This window comes from Molossus molossus, unplaced genomic scaffold (assembly GCF_014108415.1).
Source record: "Molossus molossus isolate mMolMol1 unplaced genomic scaffold, mMolMol1.p scaffold_m16_p_15, whole genome shotgun sequence".
Classification (NCBI taxonomy): Eukaryota; Metazoa; Chordata; class Mammalia; order Chiroptera; family Molossidae; genus Molossus; species Molossus molossus.
In genome coordinates, this window is record NW_023425350.1 from 75,281,061 (window position 1) to 75,305,210 (window position 24,150).

The 24,150-nt window shown below is 50.7% G+C and overlaps 1 protein-coding gene, 1 non-coding gene and 1 pseudogene across 2 annotated transcripts in view; all 3 read left to right on the plus strand.

Annotated features, from left to right (window-relative positions):
• Window positions 1–22,969, plus strand: part of LOC118630599 (ral guanine nucleotide dissociation stimulator-like) — a 28,067-nt gene extending 5,098 nt beyond the window's left edge. The window contains exons 3-8 of the mRNA XM_036262454.1: window positions 2,486–2,596; window positions 3,216–3,326; window positions 5,079–5,272; window positions 5,862–5,969; window positions 22,214–22,404; window positions 22,539–22,969. Coding sequence (XP_036118347.1) covers window positions 2,486–2,596; window positions 3,216–3,326; window positions 5,079–5,272; window positions 5,862–5,969; window positions 22,214–22,404; window positions 22,539–22,969 — 1,146 coding nt within the window. The remainder of the gene's footprint in view (window positions 1–2,485; window positions 2,597–3,215; window positions 3,327–5,078; window positions 5,273–5,861; window positions 5,970–22,213; window positions 22,405–22,538) is intronic.
• On the plus strand, window positions 8,371–8,475 carry LOC118631275. Its single transcript, XR_004959765.1, has one exon. It is a non-coding gene; the product is annotated as a U6 spliceosomal RNA (small nuclear RNA).
• Window positions 17,418–17,769, plus strand: LOC118630961 (annotated as a pseudogene).
• Window positions 22,970–24,150: the final 1,181 nt, after the last annotated feature.

The window sequence follows — 24,150 nt, forward strand, 5'->3', positions numbered from 1 at the left end:
CACTCCCACCCAGGAAGCCCCAACTCTCTAGAAGTCCCCAGGATCCTGAGAAGTTCTGGCCTCAAACCATGACAGGCTCGCACAGACCTATGGGCTGCCCCAGCCCTTCACATGGGTGATGTGAGGCCAGGGCAGGAGGGGACGTTTGCAAGGCCTTCCTAAGTGTCACTCACTCCTCCTTCATCGTGTGTATGGAGGGCCTCCTACCTTCGGTCAGGGCTAGTCCCCACCCTCAGGCGCTTACAGACGCTGGGAGAACCTTCAGACTGATTTAAAATGTGTACACACCGCCCTTGTGATGTGCCAGGTGTCCCCACCATTTTTCAAACATTAATTCTTTTTTTTTTTTTTTTATCCTCACCCGAGGACATTTTTCCATATTTTGTTCAGATAGAGTGGGAAGAAGAGAGAGAGAGAGAGTAACACTGACATGAAAGGGACACATCGAGTGGTCGCCACCCACACGACCCAACCAGGGCCGGGGACAAACTGCAACCGAGGTACATGCCCTTAGCGGGAACTGAACCCGGGCCTCTCTGGACCGCAGGCCATCGCTCTAACCACTGAGCCAAACCGGCTAGGGTCAAACATTAATTCTTCAACACTCTCCATAACCTCAGGGAGGGTATTTTTTATTATTGCCGAGTGTCCGATGGGGAACCGGAGGCACAAACAACACTGCTCTCTAACCTTGCACCTGTAAGTACAGACATGAACACCATAGAATTTCTGTGGACCAGCATCCGGGCAGGTTTGGCTGGTGCCTCTGCCTCAAGGTCTCCATGAAGCAGGAGATGTGTTTCAGCTGAGGCTCGACGGACAGGTTTCCCCTCGAGGTCACTCGCCTGGTTTCCGTCAGGACGCAGTGGGGCCCGAGAGCCCGCGTTCCTGCCTGTTGGCTGGGCACCCCCTCGGCTCTCCTGTGGGGCATCTGCATAGGGCGGCGCAGAGCATGGGCGCAGCTCTGCCCGGTCCAGAGATATGACAGAGACAGAGTCAGACACGCGCACAGAAAATGAAATAGAGGCTGAGAAAGGAGGGGACTCAAGAATGAGAGGACGAGAGAAGTGACAGCCCTGACAGCCCTCACCTGGGCTGAGTCTCAGCTGTTCAGAAGCAGTTACTAGGCACTCGGCGGACACACAAGGGTGTTCCCACCAGGAGGCGGGTCACTAGAGCCTTTGTGAAGGCCCCACCACATGGCCCGCATGAGGCACTTGGTCTGATTCCTGGTTTAACAAGAGACCACTGGAAGGTTTTAGGCCAGTGAATGACAATATCTGAATTTCCTGTATTTTTCATTCTCTTAGAGTTGCAGACCTAAAATGAGGTCAAGGTGGGCAGTGACTTCCCCAAGACCCCACGCTGGCCCCCAGGCCTGTTTAGATTGGGGTTTCGTGCTGCGTCCACTCATTCTTGTCACCCTTCCACCTCTACGTTTGTGCATCAGATTCATGGGACACCTGCCCACAGGTGTTAGAGGCTTATGTCCTCCACACCTGATGATGTCCTTAGGAAATGGGTCTAGCATCATCCTCACTGTGCAGGTGGGGAGACTGGGGAGGCTCCTAGAGAAACAAAGGCTTCCCCAGGGCACAGAACTGATAAGAAAAGGGAGGTGTGAACTCAGCGTTCTCCACGCGGGGGACCTGGGACAGTCCCAGGAGCTGTGGGGAGGCTGAGGTAGGTTATGGTGTACAGGTGTGGAGATGACCTGGGGGAGAAGGCCGAGTGGCCAACAGCCCAGAGGGGGCTTTAAGTGGCTCTGATTGGAGGAAGGGGCCCTGGTCACGGAACCTTGAAGGAGTGACCTCACTTCCTTGGTGACAGATCCCCAACTGAAATTAGAAGTGGTAACCACGCACCCTCATTCTAGAGACAACCTCCCATCCAGTTCAGTTGACTGGAGACAGTCAGGAGACTAGGATGTTTCTCTGTTGCTTCCCGAGCTCCCGAGGCTCTGGGCTAAAGAAAACCCGGAGTGAGGGATGTTTCTCTTGCTGTAGAAACTGGCGCAGGCGCCACCGCCGACAGCCCTCGTCCTCTGGCACGAGGCAGCCTCAGTTACCCGAGGGCAGCCCAGGACAGGCCCATCCAGGCCAGGTCCCTACTGGGGTCCCACCCCGGCAGCCCCACCCCTCTTACCCCTCCTCCTGGGTATGTATGGTTGTCGGGGGTGGTGCGGGAGAGCGTGGGATGAGGGGCGCTCGTCCTGGGCAGGAGCAGGTTGTTAGGTGTCGGAAGCCTGGCGGGTCTGTCATGTTCATGGCCCAGGTCCCGGCTGGCAGGAAGGGAAGGCGAGTGCTGGGGCCCAGTCCATCTGCCCACTTGTTAATTGGGGTCAAGGTGTCACCTTGTTCCCTCCTACCTGGAGGTCTGCAGAAGCCCCTCTGTGCCCGATCCTCGGGGAAGAATCTGTAGTGGGCATCTCCCCCCGGGGGAATGGCCATGCAGGCCCCTGACCCTCCCGGGCCTGTCTTTGCAGAGGCCCGCCCCAGAGACCGTGCAGGAGCTGGCTGACGGGTTCACTTACGCCTTCAACCGGTACCAGACAGGAGGGCACCAGGCCAGGAAGCCCGTCCAGAGCCGGTCTGAGGTAGGGTTGGCCCACACCCAGGACCCTAAGGGCCTTAAAGGTTTCACAGGCCCGCTCCCAAAGAAGTCTGTCCCTCCAATCCTCCTGACCAGGTTCCTGGAGGGTAGAAATACAGTCTTTACGTATTTGTTGGAATTGAAGAGAAAAAAATGTTGTCTTTGCGTTTTGCTGGTTTTCATTGTTTAACTAGCTGCCTCGGGTATTCTGTGGGGCAGTCGGCTGGACTGTCCCTGCAGACCGTGTCCAAGCCTTACACACCCTCACACTTGACGGTGTTTCGTAGCAAAGGGAAATGGGAGGGATTAGGGATTGGATACATGTCTCTGCAACTTGTCATCTCACAGAGCAAGTAGGAGGCGGGCCAGGTCTGGAGTGTGGCCTTGTTCATCTCCATATCAGCCCAGGAAGGATGTCGTTTTCCTCAGTGACTCAGCCTTTCAGTGCTGCTGACCTTGACATGATTTCGGTTCTGCTGCTAGTTCAAGGGGTGCTGCTGGGATCAGCCTCACTGTGTCCTCACAGACTGTGTCAGTTTGCTAGGTCTGCCACTTCCCAGGACCACAGGTGGGGTGGAAGCTTCCCGATCCTCCTGCCTCAGTACCCGGCTTGGTCTTTGCAGAGCTCCAGCGAGGACATCCTTGAGGTGCTGGCCCGCGGGCCCGACTACACCACCTACCGGGTCAGGGTGCAGGTGCACCGGGCCAACGACGCCGGCCAGTGCCAGTCTGAGGTGAGAGCTGGCCCAGGGCAGTCTCCACACCCAAACCCCCAAGATGCCAGAGAGGGTCAAGAACCCAGACTCAAATCTGGGGACTCCCCGGGGGACCTCCAGGGCTTCCCACTGGAGTGTCCACAGTCCCGTGCACCAAGGAACCTGGACCTCCATTCCCCCACCGGCTACAGGAGGGTAGAAAGCCACTCCTTACGTACTTGCAGGAACAATAGAGAAAACAGTTGTTTCCTTCCCAGCAGACCAGGAGCACATTTGCATGTTGCTGTTTTGTTGGTGCACTGCAGGCCCAGGGGTCCTGTGGAGGCAGCTCCCCTGTCCTTGCAGACCTCCTCCAACACGGAGGGCGTCTGCCACAGCGATGCCCCTCTCAGTGCCGCCGGACCTTGGCCCTGGTGCAGTCCAGGTGCCATGTCAGCAGGGCGGCCGGGAACACCGAGTGTGTCCGAAGGGACTGTGGGAGTTTGCTCGGGCTGCCGTGACGTGGGCCCGCACTGGCTGTGTGAACACAGAGGGTAGAAGGGGGAGGGGAGGGTGTCAGCAGGGCTGGTTCCTCCCGAGGGCTGTCTCCTGGGCTCGTGGCTGGCGGCCGTCTTCTATCTGTGTCACAGGGACTCCCCTCTGCACTTCCATGAGTCCACCCCTCCTCTTCAAAGGACACCGATTATATTGGATTAACACCCACACCACTGAATTCCATGACCTTAGTTACTTGCTTAAAGACTAACACTCAAATTCAATCACACACTGAAGTTCCAGGGTTCCAAAGTCATGGAAATAGGGTGACACAATCCACACCACAGTATATACCGTCCCTCAGAGATGGACGCCCAGTGCAGGGGAGGACGTGCACATGGCTGTCCTCACAGCTGCAGGCGGATCCACATCCAGAGGCTGTGGCAGTGAGGTCGCCAACAGCACTTTCTGGTGGTGGCTGCTGCCTTGCTCCCCCCCGGCCTGGGGGTTTCTCACTCATTGAAATGTTTACCAATCTGACGTCAAGCTGCCCAAGGCAGTCAGTGTTCCTTGATTGGCGATTGCCTCTGGGGTACCTGGACTGACTATCAGCTTTTCACCAGCCACGTGGATTTGCTCCTTCCCGTGTCACCTGCTCAGATCCCGGCCTCGTGGTCGGCTTTCTCCAGCCTGGAGTCTCCAGGCATCGGCCCCTTCGTAAAATCTGGGATCTCCATAATGAGAGTCTCAAAACTCACTTTAATGTAAAAGGAGGAGAAATAAGTGTCTTTTTTGAAGTCATTGGTTTTCCTAGGTGTGTTAATTCTGTATACTCTCTCTAAACCAGGGAGGGACAAGGTTCCCAGACCCTCTCCCTCCATGTCAGGACAGACGAGTCTCAGGTAGCTGAGAGGGAGCATCATGCAGGACAGTTCTCAGTTCTGACCTGTATGACCTTGAGCAGCCATCTGACATCCTAAGCCTCTGTGCTCACATCTCTATAGTGGTGATGTGCTGAGGACTCATTGGGACCATGTCCTCCATACAAACTATTAATACAGGAGGTCTGATGTTCCTCAGCTAAAAACACACCTAGGTCATAATTATATAAACAATCCCCCATCCACCAAACTTCAATGTTTTTTTAGAACCTAGAACCTCACTGGGCATGGGCACCCCTGTCCCTCCTCTCGCACATGTCCTGCGGGCTGGCAGTTCCAGGGTGACCTCCAGACCTCCATCCTCCTGGGTTCATGGTGATGTCGCCAACTGGATGTCCCTCCTTGTCCCACCCAGTGTGCTGCCCAGGTAACTCTTAACCTCCGTGAGGCCTGCAGGATGTGTGCCCTCCAGGAAGGCACACTGGAGAAGATGGTGGTGTCCATGGTACCAGCTTTCCCACGTGGAAAAATTCCCCACATCCCCACCTTCATGTCCATCCACCCGGCCTTCTGCAGAGCCCAGCTGTTCCTGGACCAGCTGTTAACTAGGTGAGCACACGCCCCCTGGTGGTGACTCAGTCCACTGCTAGCCCTGTGTCCTGAAAATGGCACCACATCTCGCTGAGCCTCGGCTTGCTCCTCTGAAAAGCAGGGGATAGAGGATAAGCCTGCTAGGGTTCTTGCAGGGACTACTGTGGGGACAAGCCATGGCAGGTCTGACCTTCTGCCTGGCTCTGCAGAGAGGGCTGCTGAGCATGTGCGGCCGTTCTTGGCACTTATTTCTCTCTCCCCGTGAGAAGTGCCCTGACTCCCCCATCGGCAGCCTGCGGCATCTGAGTTTGGAAAAGCACATGGGAAAATGTCTGTCAAGCAGTTTGAGATTCCACCTGGCTGGTCCTTGTCCTGGTCCTTGGTGTGGCCAGATTAGGGATGTCTGGGGACAGCAGGGGCCCCAGGCCCACTCAGACGTCCGGATGGTTCTGGTTGGAGCTCATTGACTGGACAATGTGCATTGAGCTCCTACTGACAGCAGGCACTTTGGAGACACTTAGCCTGACTCAGGGAACGAAGCAGACACAGAGCCTGGGCCTCAGTTCTAGTCAGCGAGTCAGACTGTCACACTAGATGTCATTTACAGGTGCTGCCCACCTTCCATCAGATCTGATGCCATCCAGGTGTTCTCTACATCTGGAAATATGCAGCCATATAACGACCAGGGTGACACACCCCAGGACCAATTGAAAAAGTGAGTGGTCTTTGGGTCCAGAAGGAGGAGGGTTTCCTGTGACAACAGGATGAGGGCTGCGGGTGGACAGGGGCTGGCAGAACCCTAATCTTACACGTCTGCTGATTCCCAAGGGAGGGCTGAGGTTTGGTGGCTTCCACTCCAGGAGGACAGGGTCAGAGAGCACTGTGGGTGGGCTCCCTGGCCTCTTATAACCAGAGGGGAGGCTGGGTGAGCTGTCCCCAGGAGTCCCATCCCCACCACAGACCGTCCTGGGCTGCCTGCTTTCTCTGCACCCACTCCCCTGACCACCATCGCCAGGCCCAGAACAGGACGTGGGGAGCAGGCTGCTCACACCCTGTCTCAGTCCTCAGTCCAGGTGCCCAGTGCTCAGAGGGCTGGGTGGGCAGTGCACAGGCCTCCAGGACAGCTCTCGGGGGGAAGAGGAGACTCACACAGACTCTGTGTTAGCCTGCTCGGTCACCAGGCCTGTGACTCCCAGGACAGCCCCAGGGGCCGGGGATGGGGCTGACCCCTGGATGGGCCAGGCAGGCACAGAGGCCCGCTCCCAAACCAGGGTGCCATGGGAGGGCCGTGCGGGAGGAGAGACCAGGACTCTGACTCTGCTGCCCTCCTGCCTCCCCCAGGGCCATAGCTTCTGTGATGGGAGCCTGGCCGGACCAGGTGCAGGGTATCGGCCCGCCACTACGCTTCCCCGGGTGCGAGGTGCAGCAGGCCTTGGTGCAAGTCAGCGTTCTTGCCTCACACCAGGTGGGCTCTGCCCACGTCCTCTGTGTCAAGCTGGAGCATCTAGAACCCCCTGAGGCAAAGCCAGCAGGTGAGGGGCCTGCAGTCTGGGAAGATGACCTGGGCAAGGGGAGGCTCAGGGGCGGGGTCACCTAAGGGCAGTGGCATCTCTCCTGTCTCTGGAAAGGCCCTGGGAAGCCAGGCATGTGCCTGACCCTGTCTCTCCACCTGCTCCAGAGCCCGAGGAGCGGCCTGCTCCGGGGAGCGCGCAGGATCCAGCGAGAGGCCCCGCCCCGGCCTGGCCTGGCCTGAGGCGGTACCTGGAGCCGCTGTGGAGGCGGCTGCTCTCTGCTTCCCGAGCCCTGAGTCTCGCTGTCTTAAGAGTCCTGAGCAATTATCCTAAATAAATAAGAGGACTGCACCCAGCAATATATTTATGATAGCAACAAACTGTAATTTCCTACAATACCAGGCTGTTTATATAAGTATATTTCATTAAATTATATACTCTGTAACAAATAGAAATAAAGTTTATTAAAAATATGTGTGGACAATACCTACTCAGTACATGCACATAATCCATTGTACACATGTACACGCTAGATGTAGAAGCGTGCTCACTCTGCAGTACACTTTTAACAACTTCTAAAACAGATTTAATTTCTCTGATAATTAAACAAATGTAAATGGATAAATGGAGAAGTAAGATGTGGAAACATATACACCAAAATGTTAACACTAGTGAACTCCAGCAAGTGGGCTACTAGAGGTGATGGTTTCTTCTCTTTTGTCTTAGTATAGTTTCTGGTTTTTGTAAAAGAATCATATATTCATTATAAGACATGTTAAGACTGTGTATATATATTTTAGAGAGAGAGGAAAAGAGAGGAAAAGAGAGAATAAAACATGGACTGGCTGCCTCCTGCCCTCCCCTGCCAGGGATCCAGCCCACAACCGGGGCATGTGCCCTGCCTGGGAATCAAACTGGTGACCTTTAGGTACTCAAGACGACACTCAACCAACTGAGCCACACCAGCCAGGGCAAAAAATTGCAATAATTTTTATATATTACACTTTAAGAGTCTTTTAAGTTTAGCCCTGGCTGGTTTGGCTGAGCAGTTAGAGTGTCGGCCTGCGGTCCAGAGAGACCCGGGTTCGGTTCCCACTAAGAGCATGTACCTCGGTTGCAGTTTGTCCCCGGCCCTGGTTGGGTTGTGCGGGTGGCAGCCACTCGATGTGTCCCTTTCACTTTGATGGTTCTCTCTGTCTCTCCCACTCTGTCTGAACGAAAAATGGAAAGGTGTCCTCGGGTGAGGATTAAATAAATAAATAAATAAATAAATAAATAAATAAAGTCTTTTAAGTTTAATAATCTCACCATTTTCAATAATATCTTTCTAAACTTTTCTAAATGCTGTTTTATATCTTGAAATGGTCTCATTAAAATGGTTTTATGAAAACCAAAAACTACCCTCAGTGTTCAGTTTGATTCGCTATTTGAGCAGCAATAACCACTAGAGCAGCTACGAACAACATGTAAAGTCACTAGGGGTAGAAAGAGCATTGCTTTGGTTGCAGCTAAAATGATTCAAAAGAACAACCTCTACTAGACACTTAATCATTTTTCTTCCTCGTTGGGCCCAGAATGTCACATGCAGTCAAACCAACCTGGGCAGTGCTCACTTGGCAGCACATGGACTAGGATCGGAACGGCACAGAGAAGGTCAGCATGGCCCTTGTGCCAGGATGATATGCAAATTCGTGAAGGTTCCATATTTAAAATGAAATAAATATGAGGACCCGTGCAGATGCGGCCGAGTCCGCCGGAGGTGGTCACCCGCAGGTTAACAGTCTTGCTCTGAGGGGACACATGTCCTTTCTCTCATTCCACATTTGCTTGAATGAAAGTGAGCTGGTCTATAAACCAGCCAACACTCCCCGGGTTTCAAAAAAGAGACACTTAAACATCTAAGTGAATTTTAAATTATACTGAATTTTAATTAGTGTAAATTTAATTTTAAAAAGTTGTATGTGGCCATTGGTGACCATATTGGACAGAATAGTTCTAGGTACTAGCAAATAGATTTGAAATAGCCTTGAATTTAGGGTACCTTGCCTCCACAAATCCATACAGAAGAAAGGTCAGGACCATTAGTGTTCACAGTAGAAGCAGGAAGGTCATGATCAGCACTTTTCAAGGCCAGTCCCTCAGCTCCTCCTCCTGGGCAGAGGCAGCCTCCTATAGTAGCAGTTTGACACTCAACTGCCCCATGTCCCTTGCAGTTGGGACAGTTCTGACCAAGGGCTCATGAAAGATAGTCTCATAGTTGATTTCTGAGACAATATTTTCCTCCCTGATAAAATGCACAATAATGAAGAGAAGACTTTTTTCCTCTTTCTCGTGCTGGGAGCTGTTGCCACCTTCTTGTTGCTGGCAGCCACCTTGTGACCATGAGGGAATAGTGAAAAGAAAGAAACTTGCCCTGACATCATTGAGCAGCTGAATTCAATCCTGGATCCACCTTCCTGTGAATTTGTTCTTTTGTGAGAAAAACAAATACCTATCGTTAAAGCCATGTTTCATCAGTATTCTGTTGTTTACAATCCTCAGCTTCCACACTGAATGAGTTCCTCAAAACTCCTCATGATGGGCAAGATGGTATCATTTCATGATATTGAAAAAAAAAAAAAAGTGTAAGTGTGAGAGCAGAGAGGAGGACAGAGGAAAGATGGGAGATGCTTGAAGCATCAACAGTCTTCCAGCTATTCCAAAGGGAACTTTGGGACACAAGGCTACACAGCTGTGAGCTGGGGTGGGAGGGTGTGATGCTAATGACATCGCAAAGTGTGACCAGAGGAAAGGGGTGAGGGAGAGACACGTCTGAAAAGGAAGCTAAGGTCCAATCATGGAGGGCCTGGAGGGGCTAAGGATTTTGGACTTGTTTCTGAAGGCCACAGGAAACCATTGTACGTTTTCAAAAGACATGATTATATTTACATTTTCAGAGATTCTTCAGGCTGCAGGTAGAGAGTGGTTTGGAACAGGCAATACTAGAGGTTGACAGATGGGAGAGAACACATCCTACCAAGAGGCCACAATGGCAATGTGGCTTAGGACTCGCAATGCTAACCTTGATCACTTCAAATTAGAATCATTTTCTCAGGAACGTCAATGTTGAAATCCATGAGACACAGGACTCTTCGTGGAACTTGCCACGTTAGTTGTAGCAGTTATAATAAAGTAGCAAAATGTGCAGTGTCTTTTCTCAGAATAAGAGACCCTAGAGAACAAAGTGAGAGAACTTGCCAAATATAAAGATTCACTAAAGTGATGAGGAAAAGGGTGTGGGGTCAGCTCAGAGGTAAGAAAATAGATCAGTGGCTCATAGCAGGCACCAGAAACAAACTCACTCATGTCTAGAAACTTAGAAAATAGCGGTGGCATTGCAGATTACTGGAGCAGAGGCGTACGCATCAATGAGCGTGGGTGCTGTTCATAAGACACGAGGGGAGAGTGAAATCGGACCCGAGTCTCACTGCAGGGAAAATCGGTGCCATGCGTGTCAAGGATTACATGTTTGAAGCTAAAACATCAAACATTTGGAAGAGAATATAGCATAATGTTCTCATAATAATGTAAGAATTATTTAAACAAAACCCCAAACGACTGATAAATCTCACCCAACTAAAATGTAAAACTTTCCTGTGAAAGGGCACTGGAGACGGGGAGGGAAGCTCTTTCTGAGCACAGAGCTAGAGGACGGTAGTCCGGCCTTTAGAAAACACTCCTGAAAATCAAGCAGGAGAGAAGCAGAAATCCAGAAGAAAAATGGACCTATCAACAAGCACTTCACATAAAAGGGGTTGAAAACATATGTAAAGATGCTTAACATCACTAATAATCAGGAAATGAAAAACTAAAACCAAGACAACAAAGAGTTCCCCCCTACCAAGATGCACAAGGATATTGAGCAATGAAACTGGTCCCTTGTGCTGATGCCTGAAACAGAGCATCATCCTGCAAAGCAATTTTTCTCCTAGTTATATCCCAAGCGACCCCTACGTAGCTGCCAAAGATTTCATGTACAGAAATGCTCGCAGCACAATTCTTTGTAATAACAAAACACTTCAAGTAATCCAAATGCCTCTGCACAGGAGAATAAAACGTCATAAAATGTAATTCTGCAAAGAAGAATGTATCTCAGTGGGAAAGAGTCAGATACAGCCATGCACACTGGAGATGAACGTCAGAGCAAAGTTGAGCAGACAACGCAAGATGCAGAGAGAAAGCCAGCGTATGACATCATTGATATGGAGTTGGAACACGTTCATAATTTAACGGTGCTTTATTGCTTAGAGATGCACACATCTGAGGGAAATCAAAGACATGATAGACATAATATTTTTTTTCTTGCAAATATAAACCATGAAATTTATTTTTTTATTATTTTTTTAATCTTTATTTATTTTAGAGAGAGGGAGGGGAGAGGGAGAAAGAGAGATAGAAACATCAATGAGAGAGAACATTGATCGGCCGCTTCTTGCATGCCCCCCACTGGGGATTTGGCCCACAACCTGGGCATGTGCTCTGACCGGGAATTGAACCGGTGACCTCTTGGTGCATGGGTCGACACTCAACCACTGAGCCACACCGGCCAGACGACCATGGAATTTTCTTTTTTATTCTCACCCGAGGACATTTTTTTCATTTTTTGTTCAGATAGAGTGGGAGAGAGAAACATCAACGTGAAAAGGACACATCGAGTGACTGCCACCCGCACAACCGAACCAGGGCCGGGGACAAACTGCAACTGAGGTACATGCCCTTAGCGGGAACTGAACCCGGGTCTCTCTGGACCACAGGCCAACACTCTAGTCACTGAGCAACACCGACCAGGTGACCATGGAATTTATTGAAATTAATATTTTCTAGTGACAGGCTACCCTGGAAATGATGCTCACACCCATGATCAACATTGGTTTAGTAAACACGTTCTTGTGGGCTTTTCTTTTTGTAATATGAGAATATTTGCGGATACATGCAGAGGTCACAGTCAGACACTAAAAACTGATCTGGAAGCAGACGCTGTGTAAGAGACCGTGACATGGCACGCACTGCAAGTGTAATCCCTGGCCGGTGGCTGGACTAATTTGTTTTTTGGGTCAAGATCACCATAAGACACCAAAAGGAATGGATATAAGATTCTTCACTCAGCAGGCTGATAGCTAATCTATGATAATCATGACCCATAACCCACAATGACATTTTTTCGAAGAATGAGGACTTATTAGTGGATTCAGTTTTCCTGAGGTATTCTTTCCCTACAAAGTCTACTGTTATTTCATTAGCTCTACAGCTTCAATTTGTGAAAGAAAAAGGTAGAGGGAGACGCAGAACACAGATGGTCATAAAAGCCTCTGTACTGAACAGTCCTCTGCTGCAGGGCAAATTACTTTTTTTTTTATCCTCACCCTAGGACATTTTTCCATTTTTTGTTCCGATAGAATGGGAGGGGGAGCTTGTAGTGGCTATGGAATTTTAAAAACTTAATATTATGTTTTAATCCCCATCCAAGGATATTTTTTCCATTTATCTTTAGATAGAGTGGAAGGGAGGGAGAGGGTTGGGGGTGGAGAGAGAGAGAGAAACATTGATGTGAGAGAGACACATCGACTGGCTGCCTCCTGCACGACCCCGACCAGGGCTGGGGACGAACCACAATTGAGGTAGGTGTCCTCGGCCAGAATCAAACCTGGAACTCTTTGGTCCATGGGCAGATGCTGAGCCAAACCGGCCAGGGCTAAACTTATTTTTTTAAAGTGTTTTCACAGGAAAGATGCAACTCTCAATTGCTATACATATGCTGGTGACAAACTGTGGCTTGCTTGTTCACACTCCTTTCCCTTGTGTTATAAAATTGATATTTAATTCTTTTTTTTTTCTTTTTTTTATCCTCACCCGAGGACATTTTTCCATTTTTGTTGTTGTTCAGATAGAGTGGGAAGGAGAGAGAGAGAGAGAGAAAGAGAGAGAGAGAGAAACATTGACGTGAAAGGGACACATCGAGTGGCTGCCACCTGCATGACCCAACCAGGGCCGGGGACAACTGCAACCGAGGTACGTGCCCTTAGTGGGAACTGAACCCGGGTCTCTCCAGACCGCAAGCTGATGCTCTAACTGCTGAGCCAAACCGGCCAGGGCAATAGTGATATTTAATAGAAAAATAAACTACATAGACTTTTATCTGGATGCATCCATTTGCAAATTTCTGGTCGTTGAATTTACAAAAGGGCACAAATTCTATGCCCTTTCTTTTAAAATTGGTATCTATACATTATATCACAGTATTAACAATGTTTGTTCTACCCATTGGGCAGGATATGTGCATAATATATTCAGGTTATCTACAGCACCTTACAAATAAAACGTAGGAAAAGACAGCGGAAGCAGGACCACGGTGAGTGAGGCCCGAGGCTGGGGGCGGGGCGCGGCAGTGGGCGCCCGGGGCTGGGGGCGGGGCGCGGCAGTGGCCGCCCGAGGCTGGGGGCGGGGTGCGGCAGTGGGCGCCCGGGGCTGGGGGCGGGGCGCGGCAGTGCCGCCCGAGGCTGGGGTCAGGGTGCGGCAGTGGCCGGCTGGCTCCCGTGTCTGCTGAAACCGGAGCGTGAGACAGTTCGGTTGCTTGGAAACTACTGACAGGCAGGTTCTGCAATGTCATGGATCCTGAGCACGCATCGTGTAGCGACACTGACGCTCTGAGCCCACCGAGCAAGCACACACGAGGGAGGAAGGGAAAGGGGGACAGGGAGACAGTGCTTCCTCAGCAGGGCGTCCCACTCACTCGCGACAGCTTCCTCATGCGGCCAAGCCACACAGCCGCGGCAACAGCAGCAGCGAAAGACTGTCACGCGTGGTACTGAAAAGAGTGGCTGGCAGGGGAGAGGAGGCTGTGCTGGGGCAGCCAGGGCTTTTGAAGGACAGCCTCTATTTCTTAGCTGGGTGGTGGTAAGTATGTGGGTGTTTGCAGTTTTAAAACTTTCTATATGCTAAACATAGGTAGTCAAATCAATGGTTCCTTGCAAAACCACAGTCAAGAAATGAAGGTTCTTGGGATTTGGTTCTGAGGGACTAGTTGGTGTCAACAACAGCATCTGACCACCCAATCAAATACGTGTTTTCCCTAAGGACAAATCTTTAGTCATGGGAGCAGCCATGGACCGACTGGCCGCAAACCCAAACCGTGTTTCAGTGGGTCGGACCTGTCCTGTAACTCCACAGCTGTCGTGGGCACTGCATTTCCTAGGACAGTGACGGTTTAGCAGCGCGTACTCTGAGGAGCATCCTTATTCTTCTCAATCTCAGGATGAACTACATGTCCATGTACCCAGGTTTTGTAGCTTTTAATTATTTTTTTATTAATTTATCTTTATTGTTTAAAGTATTACAGATGTCCTCCCTTCCCCCCATTGACCCCCTCCTCCCCATTCCCACCCCCCACAGCCTTCATTATTATTTTTAATCCTCACCTGAGGATATGTTTTCAGAGAGATATTGATTTGAGACAGAGAGAGGAAGGGAGAGAGAAACATCAACTGTTTAGTTGCCTCCTGTATGTGCCCCGAATCAGAATCAAACCCACAACCCTCCGGTACTCAGGACAACATCCCAACCCAAGCCACACTGGCCAGGGCATTTTGGAGCTTTAAATGCAGCAGTGTGGGTGTGAAAACAGTTGAGAGACCAACATCCATGGATGAGAAATAGACAGAAAGTGCTGTGCTTTGTCAGGTGGAAACTTTGGAAGCAAAGGTAATACACGTGAAAGCACTTTGTATGAAACATACACATAATATGGGTTGTTTTACCTGAGCGGGGAAACCTGCTGACCCAGACACTTTGTCTTAATACTTTTGTTTGTGCCTGTTACTGATTTGGTGAGTGAATTGGACTCTGCAAGGGGGAGGCAAAGAACTATTTTCTCTTTTAACCAGCACTCTTTCCTGTGATGCACGTCAAATCTCCCACCCTACCCTGGGTTATCCTGGGGGGCCCCACAGCTCTGTGCTCATTCCCAGGTACGATGACCAGGCATTCAGAGCAATCCAGACCAGTTCCATGCTAAGCTGTGCCTCTCGACCCATTCAGAGCTCAGCCCTGTCCCCGCTCAGCGCTGGCTCAGGCCGCAGAGGGGCCGGGGCTTTTCACCATCCTGCCCTCCCCTCCCCTCCCTCCCTTCCCTTCCCTCCCCTCCCCTTCCCTCCTTTCCCATCCGTTCCCCTCCCCTCTTCCCCCCTCCCCTCCCCAGACTCAGTGCTGTGTCCCATCCTCTAAGGCAGAGAAACTGGGGGAAAAGAGGGACAGAAATGGCCCCCGTGAACTGTGACAGTTGTGACATGGCACTGGTGCCTTCTGGGTGTGGCACACGTCCAAACACAGATTTTATTTATTTTATGTGGCACTTGGTGGGTCCTTCAGAGACCCCCCTGCCCCACCTGCTGGAATCACTGCAGGGAGACACTCCTGCTTTTCCCTCTTTGGAGACAGTACCTCTCTGCTTCGTTCCTCACCCCGTGGCCCGGCAGTCCACACCCCTCTTGGACTGTGTGACATGTAGACAGCCCAAGCCTGGCACCTTCTGTCCGGTCCCACCCAGCCCACGCGACATGCCCTTGACCTGCCGTCCTGGGACAAGAGGCTCCTCCCCTGCAGCTCATCTCCCCGGACAGCAGCAGCTCATCTCCCCGGACAGCAGCAGCTCTGGCAGCTTTACCTCCTTTGGGTTCCGGACTTCTTTTTATTTATTTATTTATTTTTATCCTCACCCGAGGATATTTTTCCATTTTTTGTACAGATAGAGTGGGAGGGAGAGAGAGAGAGAAACATCGACGTGAAGGGACACATCGAGTGGCTGCCACCCGCACGACCAACCAGGGCCAGGGACAAACTGCAACCGAAGTACGTGCCCTTAGCGGGAACCGAACCCGGGTCTCTCCGGACCGCAGGCTGACGCTCTAACCGCTGAGCCAAACTGGCCAGGGCTCTTTTTATTTTTTTAAATCCTCACCCGAGGATATTTTTCTATTTGTCTTCAGACAGAGTGGGAGGGAGGGAGGGGGAGATAGAGAGAGAGAGAGGGAGAGAGAGAGAGAGAGAGAGAGAAACATCGATGTGAGAGAGACACACCGACTGGCTGCCTCTCACACGACCCTGACCGGGCCTGGGAGGAACCACAACCAAGGTGCGTGCCCTTGACCAGAATCGAGCCCGTGACTCTTTGGTCTGTGGGCCGCCGCTCTAACTGCTGAGCCAAACCGGCCAGGGTGTAACTTCTCTTTTTTAAATTTTGGGGACACGAGGCAGGGATATCATCCCCCAATATCCGGTAGACATATATCAAGCCCTCTCCGTGATATTTTTTTCAAAAATGCCTCAGTGGATTTAGGGGAGAGGAAAGCAGCTCATGGCGTATTAACAACAATCTCACAGATCTTCACTCCATAATCAGAGTTTATGAGACACCCTTACATTCCCCTGAGGAGAGAAGTATTGGAGCTGTTCCTTAGCAACATCTCTCTCTATGATCTGGCACCTGGCTTAGGACGTGTAGGTAGGTCATTAGTTAACATCCTTTGATCTGGGCTCTGAGGCCTTGCTTCTAACAGTCAATAGAAAAAGTCGTATTGTTATCATCCTGTTACACATATGGTAGCTAGATTGCAACAACAACAACAACAGCAGCAGCTAATATTTATCAGACACTTTGACCAATGGAGCAGAATAGAGAGTGCAGAAATAAACCCTTGCTTATATGGCCAATTAATTTAAGGCAAGAATATACAATAAACAAATTATAGTTCCTTCAACTAGTGGTAATGGTAAAACTGGACAGATACATGCAAAGAAAAGAAAAAGAAACAGGACCACACTCTTCCACCATATACAAAATTAAACTCAAAATGGATGAAAGAGTTAAATAAGGCCCAAAACCTTACAACTGGAAGAAAAGGTAGGAAGCAGACGAGTTGACATCAGAATGAGGAATATCTTTGGAGACGTCACTTCGAGGGAGGAAAACAGGAGCAAAAGTAAATGGATGTGCATTCATCAAACTAAAAGGCTTCTGCACAGCAAAGAAAACCATCAAGGAAACAAAAAGACAACCTACTGCATGAGAGAAGACATTTGCAAATGATACATCCAACAAGAGGTAGATATCCAAAATAGATAAGAAACTCATACAATTCAATAACAACAACAACAAAAAGAAATAAACAATCAGATAAAAAATGGGCAGAGGACATAGACATTTCTTTAAAGAAGACACACAGATGGCCCGGCGGGTGTGGCTCAGTGGACTGAGAGGTCCCAGTTCCATTCCGGGTCAAGGCACACGCTGGATTGCAGGCTCGATCCCCAGTAGGGGCCGGGCAGGAGGCGGCTGATCGATGTTTCTCCCTCACATCGATGTTTCTATCTCTGTGTCTCTTCCTCTCTCTCTAAAAAATCATTAAAAACATATTTTTTTTTAAAAAAGAAGACAGACAGATGGACAGCACACAATAGAAAAGATGTCCAACATCACTCATCATCAGGAAAATGCAAATCGAAACCACAGTGAGTTACCACCTCACATCTGTCAGGATGGTTTTATGAAAAAGTCAACAGCTTTCCCTGCCTGACGCCGCCGAGGTCGCACGCGCCAGGTGTCTCTGCCGCCGCCGAGATGCGAGATGCGCTCCGTTGCCTCCTACCTGCTGGCCGCCCTCGGGGGCAACGCCTCCCCCAGCGCCAAGGACATCAAGAAGATCCTGGACAGCGTGGGCATCCAGGCGGACCACGACCAGCTCAACAAGGTCATCAGTGAGCTCAATGGGAAAAACATCGAAGATGTCATCGCTCAGCGTAGGGGCGAGCTGGCCAGAGTTCCGGCCGGCGGGGCTGCGGCCGTCTCAGCCGCCCGGGGCCTGCAGCTCCTGCTGCTGGTTCTGCCCCAGCTGCAGCAGAGGAGGAGAAAGACGAGAAGAAGGAGGAGTCCGACCAGTCGGAGACAACATGGGATTTGGCTTGTTTGATTAGAGTCTCATTGCCTACAAATAAAACCCTTTTTATGTAAAAAAAAAAAAAAAAGAAAAAGTCCACAAATGACAAGTGTTGAGAAGGATGTGGGAAAGGGAACCCTCAGGCACTGTTGGTGGGACTGCTAGTTAGTGCAGCCACTATATAAAGCAGCAGGAGAGTCCTCAAAAAGCTAAAAGTAGTACCGCCATCGGACCCAGCAATTACACTTCTGGGTGTTTATGTAAAGAAAACAAAAACACTAATTCAAAACATTTATGCTGTGTTCACTGCAGCATAAATGAAACAAAACAAAATTACTCATAGAAACAAAGACCAAACTGATGGTTGCCAGCGCGGGTGGTGGTGAAGAAATAGGTAAAAAAAAGTGAGGGGAAATAGAGTCACTACCAGCGTGACAAGTTGCACAATGACAGGTGGTGACCAATGACAGGTAGTGCGATGACCACATAGTAATATATACAAATGTACAATCACTATGTTGTACACCTGGAACTAATATAATATTGTATACTGACTATACTTAAATACACACACACACACACACACACACACACACACACAGCTGGTTGAGTTATAAATAAAGGCAAACAAAAATGGCCATAAAACAGAATAGTTGTTACCCCTAGAAGGCCTGGTGGGTGTGGTGACTGAAAACAAGTACATGGTAGAGGGTGGATGGGTGGGGGCTGGAGATATTTTATTTTTGACCTGAATATATGCACTTTCCTCCCCCCACCCAAAAATAACAGTACATAAATTTTTTAGCTTTTAACTCACACCATACTTTAACAGTTCAGCCCCAAGATGTGTTAAACATTTAATATGTTGCAAAGAAATGTGGCGACAATTTAACAGATAAGAAATCTTTCACTATTGACATAACCTGAAGTGCATCATTCAATAGCTGTTTCCCATCCCCAGTCAGAGACACCCTAACACACACACACACACACACACACACACGCACGCACGCACACATGCACATGCACACACACGTACACATGCGCACACACACACATGCACACACACACACATGCCTGCATCTGGTACTGGAAGAACACTCTTCCACTAAAGCTTTAACACCATCAAAGCCACTTGGGGCAAGAAGGAGAATCAAATACCAAAGAAATTAAGAAAAGTTCTATGTCAACAGAAAGCAGATGCTGTGTTGAGAGTCAACTAAATTATTCTTTTACGTGTCTTTCTCACAAATAAAACATCAAAATATGAATGTTTAGGAAAAGAATGTAGAAGTAAATTAGAAATATTATTTAAAAATATTTTTTCTTTATTGATTTTTAGAGAGAGAGGGGAGAGGGAGAAAGAGATAGAAACATTGATGAAAGAGAACACTGATTGGCTGCCTCCTGCATGCCCCCCACTGGGGACCAGGCCCACAACCTGGACATGTGCCCTGGCTGGGAATTGAACTGGTGACCTCTTGGTGTATGGGTTGATGCTCAACCACTGAGCCACACGGGCTGGGCTGGAAATATTATAATTTTATTAATTTAATTTTATTATTTTATCCTCACCAGAGGATATTTTTGCATTTATCTTCAGACAGAGCGGGAGGGAGAGGGGGAGGAAGAGAGAGAGAAACATCGATGTGAGAGAGACACATTGACTGATTGCTACCCACATGACCCCAACCGGGGCTGGGGACAAACTGCAACTGAGGTATGTGCCCTAAGCGGAAACCAAACCCCAGTCTCTCTGGACTGCGGGCTGGTGCTCTAACTGCTGAGCCAAACCGGCCAGGGCTATTTATTTTTTAATCCTCACCTGAGGATATTTTTCTATTTATCATCAGATAGAATGGGAGGGAGAGAGAGAGAAATGGAGAGAGAGAGAAACATCTTTGTGAGAGACACACATCGATTTGTTGCCTCCTGCACGACCTGACCAGGGTGGGGGATGAACCGCAACTGAGGTACATGCCCTTGACTGGAATCAAACCTGTGACTGTAGGCTGACAGTGAGCCAAACTGTCCAGGGCTAGAAATATTATTTGATAAGCAAAACTCATGAAGAACAAGACACATAGGCCTTATCTACTACTTGCAAGTCTGTAACCTCAAAAAACTTGCAACTGGTAGGAAAACAAGCCCTGAAGATCTAATGCACAGCATAGAGATCACAGGCAACAACACTGTGCTATGGACTTCAAAGATGCTGAGACTAGACCTTCACTGTTCTCAACTCAGAAAAGAAATAATGATCATGTGAGCAGTCGAGCAGTTAGCTAATGCTACAATGGTAACAGTACTACAATACATAAATGTATCAAATCCACAATGTACATCTTAAACCTATACAATGCTATGTGTCAGCTATATTTCACTTTAAAAAGAAAAAGATAAAAGAGCACATGTCCTGGCAGCTGTTTCTCAGTGGTCAGAGTGTTAGTCAGCACAAGAAGGGTATTGGGTTTGATTCCGGTCTAGGGCACATACTTGGGTTGCAGGTTTCATCCCCGGCCCTGGTTAGGGTGTGTGCAGGAGGCAACCAATGCTTGTATTTCTCTCACATTGATGTTTCCCTCTTTCTCTCTCCCCTCCTCCCTCCATCTCTTCTACTCTCTCTAAAAATCAATGAGAAAAGCATATCCTCAGGTGAGGATTAATGACAACAACAAAAAACCTGACAATTTCTTCCCGTTGAGTTACCTTGGCACCTTTATTTAACCTCCATTGACCAGAAGAGTGAAGGTTTGGTTTTGCAGCTCCAATTCTGTTCCATTGATCTTTATGCCGGCCCCACACTCTCCAGCACTTTAGCTTTATTGGAAACCTCGAAGTCAGGTAGTGTAAGTCCTCCAGTTTGTTTCTGTGATTTCAGGTTATTGTTCTCAAAGAACGAGGTAGAAAGTATTACTTCCCCCCACTCTGTTTTCTGAAAGAGTTTATGTGCAATTGGTAATCCCCGCCCCCCCCCCCCCCCCCCCAAATATCGGGTAGAAAGGATCAGAGTAGCCTTCTGGGCCTGAGATTTCCTTCTGAAAAAAAATTTTTTTAAATTGTAAGCTGAGCCTAAAATATGGAAATTTGGAGGACTTAGAGTGGTCAAAATATTTTAAAAAATAGAATCTGAAATCATAGACTGAAAAGGCCATCACATGAGACTATCATTAACCAATATCCTTTGTGAACACAGAGAAAAATCCATGAAAAATATCAGCCAATAAAATCCAGAATAAGTACACAGAATTCTACATAAAACTAAGTGAGATTCATTCCAGGAACACCAGGTTCTTTCCACATTGAGAATCGATTATAATAACAACGTGCCCCACGTCTCTCTGTCATCACAGGCTGTGGCCTCTCCTCTGCCCCGGGCCTGGCTTTCTGAGAGCAGCCGTCATGGGAGGCCTGGATTCCTAGAGGAGCCTGCGGCATCTGAGTTTGGAAAAGCACATGGGAAAATGTCTGTCAAGCAGTTTGAGATTCCACCTGGCTGGTCCTTGTCCTGGTCCTTGGTGTGGCCAGATTAGGGATGTCTGGGGACAGCAGGGGCCCCAGGCCCACTCAGACGTCCGGATGGTTCTGGTTGGAGCTCATTGACTGGACAATGTGCATTGAGCTCCTACTGCCAGCAGGCACTTTGGAGACACTTAGTCTGACTCAGGGAATGAAGCAGACACAGTGCCTGGGCCTCAGTTCTAGTCAGTGAGTCAGACTGTCACACTAGACGTCATTCCCAGGTGCTGCCCACCTTCCATCAAATCTGATGCCATCCAAGTGTTCTCTACATCTGGAAATATGCAGCCATATAACGACCAGGGTGACACACCCCAGGACCAATTGAAAAAGTGAGTGGTCTTTGGGTCCAGAAGGAGGAGGGTCTCCTGTGTCAACAGGATGAGGGCTGTGGGTGGACAGGGGCTGGCAGAACCCTAATCTTACACGTCTGCTGATTCCCAAGGGAGGGCTGAGGTCTGGTGGCTTCCACTCCAGGAGGACAGGGTCAGAGAGCACTGTGGGTGGGCTCCCTGGCCTCTTATAACCAGAGGGGAGGCTGGGTGAGCTGTCCCCAGGAGTCCCATCCCCACCACAGACCATCCTGCTCTGCCTGCTTTCTCTGCACCCACTCCCCTGACCACCATCGCCAGGCCCAGAACAGGACGTGGGGAGCAGGCTGCTCACACCCTGTCTCAGTCCTCAGTCCAGGTGCCCAGTGCTCAGAGGGCTGGATGGGCAGTGCACAGGCCTCCAGGACAGCTGTTGGGGGGAAGAGGAGACTCACACAGACTCCGTGTTAGCCTGCTCGGTCACCAGGCCTGCGACTCCCAGGACAGCCCCAGGGGCAGGGGATGGCATGGGGCTGACCCCTGGATGGGCCGGGCAGGCATATGGGCCCCGTCTGAAGCAGGGTGCCATGGGAGGGCCGTGCGGGAGGAAAGACCAGGACTCTGACCCCGCTGCCCTCCTGCCTCCCCCAGGGCCGTAGCTTCTGTGATGGGAGCCTGGCCGGACCAGATACAATATGTCGGCCAGCCCCTGCTTCTCCCCTGGTTCACCCTGAAGCAGGCCCTCGTGCAGGGCCACCTCCCTGCCTCACACCCGCTGGGCCACGTGCTCAGCCTCTGGGTGGAGCTGGAGCATCTGGAGCCCACGGAGGCAGAGCTGGAAGGTGAGGGGCCTGCAGTCTGGGAAGACGGGCGGGGTGGGTGGCTCAGGGGCCGCAGATCCCCTGGGGGCAGTGGCATCTTTCCGTCTCTGGGGGGGCACGGGAAAGCCAGGCCTGTGTGTGAACTGTCTCTTCAGCTGCTCCAGAGGCTCCCCCAGAGCCCCAGCGCGCTCCAGAGCCCGAGGAGGGGCCTGCCCAGGGGCCCGTGCCCGGTCCCGCTGTGCCAGTGATGGAGCCAGTGTCACCTCCCTCAGCCCCTGGGGACCTGGGGCCAGCACCCGCCTCAACCTCCACCCCAGGGCCGGCTCTCCAGCAGGAGCCTCCTGCACCACCAGCTCTGATCCGAATGCCAACAACAGAGCCAGCTCCATGCCCAGCACTGGACCACCCCCCGGCTGGGACCACTAAGCACCTGATAAAGGAGGAGAAGCGTAACATCCTGAGCTTCCCTCCAAGACTGGTGGCCGAGCAGCTGACAGTGATGGACGCGGTGAGCAGTGGGGCTCTCGGGGAGAGTGGGGGGCAGGCCTTCCCTCTGCCCTCAGCTGCCCCGACCTGCCTTTTCTGATCCGAACTCCCGTGATCTGGATCCAAATTGCAGCTCCCCCCCTGACCTCCCGTGGGTCCTGGGTAACTTTCTCAACCCCCAAGCCTCGCGGCCCACCTGTGGACAGTGGGGGTGGACACGCGCAGCATCAGCTGCTCAGAGTGGCTGCAGATTCCAGGAGGCAGATCAGACAGAAAGCTGGGCGGGTCCTGGCCCGGTAGGTGGGAGGGGAGCTCACTGCGCGCAGCCAGGGCCCTGGGGCGCCATCAGGCGCAGGAGGCAGCTGCTTCTGCTCTAGAAGGAGGCGAACATTGGGAGTCTTTGGGTGTGCACCGAAAGACAGGAGCAAGGGGAAAACACCCCCCCCCAGCTCTTCCCAAGGCCGATTTGTCCACGGGAGGGGCAATGTTTCCTTGTCATAAGTAGGATTTGGAGTCTGCAGTTGCAAACATGTCAGGGGTAGGACAAGGCTTTATGGACAAGGCGGGCATTGACAGCGCCTCCTCCAGGGAGTTATCCTGGTCTATATAAGTCAGCCTCCCTCTGGCTCTGAGAGCACTGTCCTTTCCCCGGACGATGGCGTTTTCCCGGTGGAGCTGAAACACCGAAGATGAAAGACCGGACATGTCTGCCTACCGCGGGCAGAGCTGTGCGTGCTGGACAAAGTGTCTTCCTCCACCGCACCCCACCTGGGGATTCCTGTTGGCGTTGAATTGGCACCAGTGATCATGGTTGACAGTCCGGGGCACCCAATGTGCGGCTCTGAGGTGACGATCTGATCTCCTGACACCATCCTGAAGCCAATGCACCTGGCGCCTTGTCTGCCCCGTGGCACCGAGGGTCTCAGGTAAGTGCCCGCAGAGCCAAGCCCTCCCTCACCAGTGGCTGAGGCCTCAGAGACTTTATTCAGCCTAGGAAGGACCCCTCATTGGGTGACCTGGGTTCATAAGTTTAGACCAGGAGCGCCCCTCCCTGTGGGGCGGATGTGCTGCCGAGCAGGGATACCCCTCGGTTGTGTTCGGCACCAGGAGGGCATCACCCAGCGAGGGCTTTTCTCTGCTGCATTTGGGACCAGGGAGCGTGTGCTCCAGTTAGATTTGGTACGAACAAAGCTATCCTGCAGGTTGGGACTGGGCCTTGTCCTTAAAGTTTGTGAGGACACGCCTCTAACAGGTATGGAAAGGGCAATTTCAGGAGTGCAA